This window comes from Erigeron canadensis, chromosome 1 (genome assembly GCF_010389155.1).
Source record: "Erigeron canadensis isolate Cc75 chromosome 1, C_canadensis_v1, whole genome shotgun sequence".
NCBI classification, from domain to species: domain Eukaryota; kingdom Viridiplantae; phylum Streptophyta; class Magnoliopsida; order Asterales; family Asteraceae; genus Erigeron; species Erigeron canadensis.
Genome location: NC_057761.1, coordinates 26387103 through 26397765, shown reverse-complemented (window position 1 = coordinate 26397765; position 10663 = coordinate 26387103). Strand labels below are relative to the sequence as shown.

The window sequence follows — 10663 nt, the reverse complement described above, 5'->3', positions numbered from 1 at the left end:
GATGGAGAGATTCATGGAGAATTTGTATTGATATTGTGAATTAATCTAATTGTATTTATAAAATTACCATATTATCTTTATGTCTTTTAATTAAAAACTAGTTCTCGTAATTATCGACAAATTGATAATTCTCATTTTATCTTTTTAATAGATAATATATATATATATATATATATAGGGGATGAGAATATAAGGCTGTTGGGTATCTAAGCTTCACATATTGTTTTTTTAATCCATAAAAATCATGGGGGCTCATGTATTTATTCATTAAACAAAAAATAATAAAATATTAGTATGTGAGGGGTTCCACACCTAAGCTTGGGTGTCGGACAACCTTATATTCCCTTTTCCATATATATATACATACATATGTAATCAAAGTAGATGAATAGAGTAATCAAAATGAAAGGATATTTACCAGAGATTTGAAAGATCAATGTTTGAAATTCGAAAGAATTCTTAGATCCAATAATTGAATTGCAAGTGTCGTTCGTACTGATAACGTGTTATGAATTTCTTTTAAAGATGATTATTAAGTATTATTATTATACAATATATGGAAAAAGAACAATAAGATTAAGGGAAGAAAGAATGAATCATAATTTTCTGTATATACAATTACAAGACAGGTTACAATATATAAAAGATATGGAAGTAATTAAGGGCGTAATTTAAAGAGTCTAATTTGGAATGTATATATATATTTGGTATTTAACATAATTTGGTTTTTTAGTTTTGTTAATTCTGAGTATTTGTATCCAGCTGACAGGTATATCGTCTTAACATTTTCTCGACAGACATGTATAAACACTTTATCTTTCTACGGTTTTTACATCTTCTTGACCGAAAGTCCTTATGGAAGCAATTCCTCTACCTTTAAATAAAGATAAGATTGTCTATATCACCTCCCAGACTTTTAAGTATTTGTATCCACTTTTGCAATGGTAACGATTCATACACGCCACTTTCCACCACAAAAGATTTACACCATTAAAACACCCCCAATCCAATCTCCATAACCGAAACCAAAAATATGGAGCTTCTGAGACCACCATTTCCATCTTTCACACAAAACCCAACCAATCTCAAAACCACCAAACAGACTTTCCGGACTAAAGTTTCAATCAAACCCCCACCACCTGAATTCAACTTCAAGTCGGAAATCCTATCTGGGTCTCGAGCCATAATAGCTGAAATGCACCCAGAACTACTAGACTTAGCAGATGAAGGCAACTTAGTTCTGATTAGAAAGGACCAGTTTGGTCCTGTTCCAGCTTGGCGAGCTGAGTTTGTTGAGCCTGAGGTTATTTGGTTACTGGGTACCAACCATGTGTCCGAAAAATCGGCTTTTGATGTTGAAAGAGTTGTGCAGGTTGTCAAACCTGATAATGTTGTTGTTGAGCTCTGCAGAAGCAGGTAAATGCTTTTTGTTAATTTTTAAGGTCTTTTAATTGGACAAAAGTTTGATACGGGTGTAAATGAGTCGAGCCGAGTAGAGTAGCTACTATTGCTGGATTGTTAATTAAATACTCGAAACTCGAATAACTTTTTTGATCATTGTGTTCAAGCTCAAATTGGAATATTTCAATATTGTTCAACCTCCGATTCGATGTACATTATTTAAAAAAAAAAACTAATGTTTAGTTAATTTTTAAGCTCAAGTTACTCATTTAGGAACTCTAGCATAAAGTCGTTTAGTAGCTAAAATTGGAGCTCAAATAATCTCACTTATGATCCTAAAAACCTTATTGTACTTTCACTAGATTTGTTGGGATTGTTTGACTTTTAACTTCGATTAGCTAGTTCAACTAGAATTAACTCAGCGAGCTTTTAAACGAGTCTAGCCAGATATTATTTATTTGAGCTTGACGTGTGAAACTATTAAAGAAGTTTTCTGCCCGAGCTTGAAAACTCTTATGCTTGAACTCAACCTGAATAAACTTGAGCTGGTTGTTGATCCATATGATAGCCATTTTTAATATACAACTTACTTTACCTTTTACCATTGTATTCTTTCTAAGTATTGACATATTTTGTGCAAATGTATGCAAGTATGTATACATTTGTCCGGTAAAAAAATGGAAAGAAAGTTACATTTTTTGGTGTGGTTATGTTACATACAATTGCTGAAATTAAGAATAAAGGTGAAGTATGTTACAGTTAAAGAATGTAAGCGGGTTGAACTTTTAACAAGTTACTTGAGCTCAAGTTTATTCCGGTTGAGTTCAAGACTTCAAGCATAAGATTTCTTGAGCTCTAGCAGAAAATTGCTTGATTAGTTTCCCACTTCAAGCTCAAATAAATAATACCCGACTCGATTCGTTCAAAATCTCGTCTAGTTAATTCAAGTTGAACGAGCTAATCAAGCTTAAAAGTCAAACGATCCCAACAAATCTAGTGATGGATGAGGCAAAAGTCTCTCCGGAACAACACAAATGTTTACGGCCTTTATAGTTCACTATGAATGTTTGAGTTCTTCTATTCAAGCTTAAAAGTCGAACAATCCCAACTGATTGTTACCATAAATAATGTTCCTCACTTGATTATATAGCATTCCTATTTATGTTCAGACCATTTTTGTTTTTCATTTCAACCACGGTTTACTATATACTAAAAATGGCTACCATATGGATCAACAACCAGTTCATTGTGCTCAGCAAGTCTGGACAAGGCTATCCAGATTCGTTGAGTTTGTTGATGATACATGTGACAGTCATTTTGATAAATGTAAGTATGAGATCAAAAAAACTGAATCGTTTGAACGGAATAAACATGTTATATAGTCATACAAGAGAGTTTGGTTCGTAGCCGTCAATTAACCACGCAATGTATTAAGTTATAAAGTTTCAAAGAAATGGAAAAAAATCTTTCGAATGGGATTCAGATACCCAACATGCAATATAGAGAGATGTCATATCCACTAATGTACAAACAATGCCTTTTGTATCATCTGACAACTTACATTACATATAATCAATATTAGATTTTTTTGTGAGGGAGATGTAATTTTACCCGCAATTAATTATTTACTTTGATCATTAACCCTTAATATTATGCTTCTTTTGAATATTGCATAGTCTTAAGTTGATAGGTCTGTTGAGACTTGAGACGTTGTCTTTGACACTATCGTGAATAAATGAATAATGTGGTTAGCCAAGCAAAAGTGAACTTCCATTTCTGCTAGGTTTAATCCTAAGTCTTCTGCTCATTTGAATTTTAAATGTGTTTTGGATAGTTTAAGCTACTGAATTTCTTGGGGTTGAATCAAGTAAAACTGTATGCAAAAATCCTCCTCTTTTGCTGTCAATTTTTTAGTTTAAATTTAAACATTGCTATTGCAATAGCTTGTTGCATAGTTTCCTTCCATCCATGGCTTAACTAGAGCTGTTGCAGAGATCATTTTCAGAGCAGGAATCATGTACACGACTGATACTGAGGTAGAACCAAGGCTAAAGTCCAACCCTTTTTCTTTATCTGGGTCCGAGTTTTTTGGAACTGTTGGTCGCAGCATTAATCTAGGTAAACATGCTGGCATTTCCAATTGATTCGCAGGTTATGTATCTTGACTGCAAACCAGCTAACTATTTTCTTCTGACTTATCAGGTGGTCAAACAGCTCTAGCATTACGTATATTGTTAGCAACATTTTCCTCTAGGATTTCTTCAAACATCAATCGCCCTTTTGGGGATGAGGTACGCCTTTTAGATACTAATGGTAACATTATTAGATGGTATCGGGGGTCATTTTGCTCCATATAAATGGGTTGATTTGGGTTATATTTCATTTGAAATAAGTCAAATTGGTAGAAAGGGTTTTACGCGTCAAAAGTCTCTTAATGTGTATTTAAATGCATACAACATCCTAAATTTCTCTGTTAACAAAAGGAATATGGTACTATAATCGTGCACTTGTAATTTTGTCAGCTCAACCAACACAAATTTATGCAAAACGGTAATAGCAAAAAGATGAAAAAACAGTATGCAGGTCAATCGATTATGACCCGCACTAGAAAGTTACATGTTCTTTGGCTTGCTACCCAACCCACCCGATCCATCTATCTTTGCCACTTCTAGCAGATGGCCATCACAAACTTAACATCATCTCAAGGCTCAACTGAAAATAATTGTTTCAGTTTCGTGCTGCAAGGAAAGCATCTGAGGAGATTAGCGCTCAGGTGGTACTAGGAGATCGGCCTATAGAAATAACGGTATGCACCTCTATGTGGTTGATCTTGTATTACCTAGTAAATAATATTCAGCTGTCTTTATTCACACTTGTTCAGCTTCAAAGGGCATGGGATTCGCTAAAGTGGAATGAGAAACTAAGCCTCGTTACCGCGGTTCTCCGTGGGATAACAGCATCATCAGATCAGTCCAAGAAAGAACTTAAGGTGTCGTATCTACGCTTAAACCAGTTTCGCAGTGACACATACCAGCTGCCACTTTCTAGGAGCAACCTGGGTTCGAATCTTGCCAGAGGCAGAATTGAATTTAAGTGGTTGAATTACCTTGACACTATCCTTGCTGGGGGTTATGTGGGTACCAATTTGGTACATGGGATCAAACGGTTCCTATCAATCTACCGTTTTTTTTATAGTAGTAAACTAAAGGTGACAGATTAGAAGGGTGGGTAACGGGTCAAAAATGGTTTCTTTTTGGTCCCGGTATAAATGGACAGCCATTCTGGTACAATTTTTATTCAATTCTTATGTCCTATTATAATATTTACTATGTTATATTGTCACAATTTAGTCTAGCCTGTATCAAAATAACTGCAGGGAGCATTCAACCCTTTTAACATGTTTCCTTTTCAACTCTGTTCTTTTTTTAATCTGAATTATCTGACCCATTATAGATAAAACAAAACTAAAATCAACATATTTATAAGTAAGTGGGTCAAAATTTCTGAAACAAAACAAATGAAGTACCAGGTTCCACAAATCTTTGCTCAATGGTAAACTCAAACAAAAGCTGACTACTTTTATAAAAAAATTGCTTCAAATATAAAAAACGAAAAAGTTTTACCATTTTTGCTCAGTACTTGCTTAAAATGTATACAAAATCTGGTTCCATATTTAACAATGACAGCATTTTAACCAGATCTTTCAATGCCATGTTCCAGGAATCAACTACAGATGACACTGATTTTCAACTGTATGAGCAATTGAGTTTCTCATATCCTTCATTGCTACAACCTTTGATCCATGAACGTGACACTGTAAGTATCTTCTCCAATTTGAGGTCAGTATCATATATTTAGACGTGGGAATTTCGATCCATTTACTTTTCAGTGGGTTGTTATATAGTGAAAACATAGCTTAAGAGGATATCGGTTGAAAGTTTTTCATGTTTTTTTCTAGTTGCATAGAACCTCCTAAATAATCTTATCAAAATGATATGATCCGTGAGATTATATCTTTTCATATTTGATGAAGTAAACTCAATAATTATTTATAAATCTGGCATATAAAAATATCCATGTTGTCTATTTAACCTGTCTGACCCACTCGTTTTACCACTATTACTGATAATAGAACTCATATTTCTTGAAATATTTACCAAGTTTCACTACTGGTTATATGTTCAGTACATTGCTTGGTCTTTGAAACGAAGTAAAGCCGTAAGAAATAGTAAGAGAGTAGTTGGGATTATTGGACGAGGGCATATGAATGGTGTGATCTATGCATTGGTCTCTGATCTTGGAGACTTGAGGTTTCGGGACCTTGTGGGTGAGAGGCCTGCAACAGACGGATCATGGATAGATGCCATTGTCAAAAGCTTGGTGAGAGACACCATAATTGGCATTGTGATATGGGCTTTGTATGAACAGATAAAGAATTGATGCATACAAAACGCTTGACCAAAATATATTGATCAAGGGTTTGAACCAAAAATGGGTGAAACCATGTAAACATTTTGCACATATCGAAATGAATTGGGTTGAGTTATTCACTTCGTATTTTTTGTTGTCCATTTTCTAAGCTTTATTAGTAAGCATGTAAACATTTTGCACATATCTAAACACTATCACTCAAACATATTCAATGTGATTAGAATAGGAATACAAATACAATGTGATTCAAACACAGTGTTTGATGGTGGTTGTGTTTGAATGGTGGTTGGATACAGTGGTTAGATAGAGCTCTGCCCTTGACGTATTAATAAAGGAGAGCGTGTGAAGGTGATCGGTGATGGGGGTGATAGATGATAGTAATCTACCGTATATCAAAAGTATATGCCTTATTTAGAGAAAAACTGCAAAAAATAATTGTAACTGTTAACCGTCTGAGACTTATGTTTTTATGCATGTTAAAATTGCTAACATGGGAGGGACTAGAGGTGTACTTACCCACGTATTTAGTTGATAATCATGAACATAGCTGGTCTCTTATACAAACAACAGTCAGTAGGTAGCAATCCTCAGACATACCTTTATCAGATACATCCTTATCTGTCATTGATATTGACCAAATTATGCATGTTATGCATAATGACTTGGTTAATATCGTTTACTTGTTCACATTTTAAGTCAAATTTGTACATTTTTAGTTCTTTATTATTTGCAGGACTATTATGTATTTGGGCGCTTATAAAGATAAAATGAATCTAAAATGTACAAATGAAAACGTAAAATGACGGTCAAGTAAAATGGTAAAGTTCTGATTTATTCGAGAAACAAGGTATCGCGTGAAAAAACAGAGGAAACAAAATATATATGGTTGCTTGACTTCCGGGACGCGCATTACTCATCCTTTTAATTTCAGTTTGGTATTACTTTGATTTTTGCTTACCTCTGTTCACCTTCCAATCACGGTTCTTAGGCTCTTAGCTATATTTTTACCATTTACTCCGTAAACCAGTAAGGTTGGAGAAATGGTTAGCACTTTTTTTTTTGAAAACAGAGGTCAAAAGTTTTATCCATATCTTGTAATATTGCAGGTTCTTCTCTATCTTAGTCTCTTAGATAGTTAGACAAAAGAAACAGTTTCTGTGATAATGGTAAGGTTGTCTGCATTTTAACCTCTCACGTATTACTGAAATATTAAAAAAAAAAAAAACATTGAATGGTTACTTTTTCTACATTCTTACCATTTGACTTTCATTTGTTAAATTGTTTTGATGGGACTTGGCGAAAATCACACGTACAGCAATTAATATCTCTTTGTTCCAACCGAGCCTATTAACAACAGGATCGGAAGTGGAAAATAAATGTCTACGTGATATTATGAAAAGGGGGAGATCCCTACTTTACAGCCAGATGATTATGTTATTAATCTAAGTTAATTAACCTTAACTCCTTAAGTGATATAGAATGACATGGCAAGCCACATAAGACGCCATGTCAGTTAGTAAACTTGGTGTTTGTAATTTATTAGTTATCCTAGCATTTCTTGATGAGAGAGGACCTTATCAATAAAGCTTGAACAACCAATTTCTACTCCATGATGTCTTTGGAGTACACCCAAACAAGACCCGAGTACACATTACCAAAAACAACAAAAAATAAAAATAAAGATCATGTGATGGAGTTTTTGGAGACACGCCAAAAAGAAAAAGAAAAACCATCCTTTGCAAATTAAACTTCAAATGCATCTTCAACATGACAAGTGACAGACGAATGTCAAACAAAAGCACCAATTGATCTAATTACTCCATTTGCAAGCAATAATAAAGACCACCAACAATACAAAAATTTAACCTTCCCGTAAGGAAAATTTAACCCACTCTTCCCAACTAATAGCTTTTCTCCTTTTCCTATTGATGAGTTTGAACTTTATAAATGTTCAAGGTTAACTTCTCTATCACACTCACTCACGGGCAGTGGACCCGTTCGTTCATAGTATAGTAAATAGGTAACACCATGATCGTTCGCAGGGACTATGTCTAAGAACTAAGCTAGGTGTAATTCTAGGATTTGGAGGTTTGTCACGATTTAAATAAAACTAAAATAATAAAAACATTAAATGATTAAACTAGCAAAATATAATAATTAAATCATTGTATCTAGTTGGAACAGTTCACATGTCATGATCATTTTGGAAAACAGTTTAGATTTGTTGAACAACTCTTCTCAAGTAAGGATTCTCGTTAGATTCACCAGACTACTTAGTAGGGTTGTCGTTAGACTCACACTACACTATAAACAGATTCTCGTTAGATTCACTGCCATGCATTAAGACCTGAGTTTTGTAACTATGACTTAATCTTCTATGTAAGTCAAGCTTCTTTTAGGTTTCTTAAAAAGTAACTTGACACTGATTACCCTAGTCACCCGGATCCGATTTCCGTTTGCCAGATCAACTAGATTAACCTAATAAAACACATGTTCAGTTGAGCCAAATTATTAATTAACCATCCCCTGCTCGGTTACAAGTCAAGAGACCATATTAATTATAGACCGATTAATGTTTCGCAAACCAAGTTAAATGACCCTAAGGCCTCGACGTCAGATCGACCTAACCAAATCAATAAAACCGGTTTGTATATGAAAACCAATAACATTTGTCTGACTCAATAAACATGGATCTGCGACAAGCATAGAAATGGTTCAACAATCTAATTTAGAAAACTAACATGGCATAATCACATTATCCAAATAGATGCAAAACTACTTAGCTACTCATGATAAGATAATTAAACCTAACAATTATTAATATAAATAAATCCATAGTAACAACTGTCAAATAAAATAGTCTTGCAATAAATATCTAACAATAATAAAAGTACTGAATAATAAAAGAGAAAGATCAAACTAAAGAGATGAACAATTGGTGATGCCCGATTACTGCTGATCACGCCGCTGTGACTTACGCATGTGCCACCACCGGACACTCTCCTAGCTATTGATGAACCCTCCTATTTATTATTTATTTGCGGCTGCTTATTAAATTGAGATATATGGCTCCGCTCGAAATTGAGGACGGCAGCACACACACGTCCAAAGCTGCGTTAACTATAATATATATAGTGTATGTGTTCCTTAATTCCCAAGGTAGGGAATTTCTTTAGCTGCTCGCCGACCTATTTCCATAAAGGCTTCGGCCTTTTCCTTTGGCTGCTTCACACGAGATGGGCTAAGCCCACTTCTCCTCTTCCTTTGATGGGCTGCTGCCCCTCTTTCTTCTCTTTCGCTGGGCTTATGCAAGACAAGGCCCAACTGGGTTGTGGCTTCTTGTTTTGGGCTGCTGCTGTTTTGGGCCGCTGGAGACCAGGCCCAAATGGGCTCCTTTCTTGTTTCTTTTATTCTGCTGGGCTCACAATTGATCAGGCCCAAAGTGGTTGATGCTCTTTTCCTTTTCGGCTGGGTAGAACCACGAGACACACCACTACCATTTTATTTCCAAATTGTCATATTGCTCTTTGACTTTGTTGACCAAGAGAAACGTACACCGTCTTGTCGATTCCAATATGCGGTATTATATGTGAACCTATATAAAATATACAATCTCATTAAGTACCATAAGTTCACATAAATAAACTCAATTAAACATTAAAATTCGGGATAATGATAGGGGAAATAATCACAAAATAAACGCTCATCATATACCCCCACACTTAAGTCTTTGCTTGTCCTCAAGCAAATAGTCCGAGAAAATAAAACAATGATGAGCGGACTACTTAAGTGTTCAAGTTATTCTACTTTATAAAACATTTAAAGATTAGTCATGCAAAATGATTTGAGAAAGCTTTAAGACAAAATCAGTAAGCTATAGCTAGAGGCAAGATAATTGGTCAATCAAAACTAAAAGCTAACTTTATGTTCGTGTTAATACCTCTAAAATAGTTCTATACTTCCACATGTCTTACAACTCAATCTTACTACCTTCGGCTGACTAGTTAAGCACTTTGTTAAAGTTTGTATAGCAATCAGAACTACTAGCTACTTAGCAAGGCATTTATATTTCAAAGTGTGTGTACTTGTGAGTAACTATCTAGATATATCCTCACACTACAGTCATGCTTACTAGCTAAATACAAAAGCAGTCATACAATATTATCATCTTTAATAGTTGAGACAGCGGTGACAGGTCGGTGATTCCTCACGCGCAGAGCGACATAACTCAACTAAAAGTTCACATCAAGACAACGGTGACATGTCAGTGGTTCCCCACGCGCAGAGCGACATAACTTGATGTATATATGTAGATTTTACTTGTTAATAGTTCTTTGAACTTTTATTTAATCTACTGATTGTCTTTCTTTAAGATACTACATATTTCATGCATAGACATTATCAAAGACCCCAGATGACTCATATTCCTACTCTGCATACAACTAGTTCACATTAGATAGTGTAAGAATTAAGGCGAACCATACATCTAAACTAGTTCCTATACAAGCACGTATATTAAGTCCAATTAATACACCTATACTTATAACTAGAAAGCTCTAAATTGCTAGGTATATTAAAGTCCGGTTAAGTGTGCTATGGCAAACATAATCGCATACAGTTTCAGTCTAAGCTCTAATCTAGTTGGAAGCATGAACAACCACAAATCTATAGTTAAGCTAACAATTCTAACTAACCGTTCATCCTACCAAGCTAATACTGCTTAATTATCGTCATCTTTTATCTACTTGCAAAGCTTATGTTCTCAAAATAGTTTTGAGACACTTAAAAAATTAAATTTGCATGAAATAAGTAGTAGAAAACTTGTGTAAAA

General features: G+C 34.6%; 1 protein-coding gene across 2 annotated transcripts; it reads left to right on the top strand.

Moving 5' to 3' along the window:
- The first annotated feature begins 970 nt into the window (after nucleotides 1-970).
- Nucleotides 971-5958, top strand: LOC122604180 (traB domain-containing protein). 2 transcript variants are annotated; one of them, XM_043777079.1, is made up of 7 exons: nucleotides 971-1416; nucleotides 3407-3519; nucleotides 3604-3692; nucleotides 4133-4207; nucleotides 4283-4390; nucleotides 5122-5217; nucleotides 5587-5958. In XM_043777079.1, the coding sequence occupies exons 1-7, from the start codon at nucleotides 1034-1036 to the stop codon at nucleotides 5839-5841; spliced, it is 1119 nt and encodes a 372-aa protein (XP_043633014.1). In that variant the 5' UTR covers nucleotides 971-1033; the 3' UTR covers nucleotides 5842-5958. The 2 variants fall into 2 exon arrangements, with proteins under 2 accessions (XP_043633014.1, XP_043633020.1); XM_043777085.1 differs by having other exon boundaries at nucleotides 5122-5240; nucleotides 5587-5702.
- The last annotated feature ends 4705 nt before the right edge of the window (nucleotides 5959-10663 follow it).

Excerpts from the sequence above, each read along its gene's own strand:
- LOC122604180 (XM_043777079.1), top strand. The coding sequence starts at position 1,034 with ATGGAGCTTCTGAGACCACCATTTCCATCTTTCACACAAAACCCAACC. Across the intron at positions 4,208-4,282 it reads ATCGGCCTATAGAAATAACG|CTTCAAAGGGCATGGGATTC; the intron begins GTATGCACCTCT and ends ACACTTGTTCAG. Across the intron at positions 4,391-5,121 it reads AGTCCAAGAAAGAACTTAAG|GAATCAACTACAGATGACAC; the intron begins GTGTCGTATCTA and ends GCCATGTTCCAG.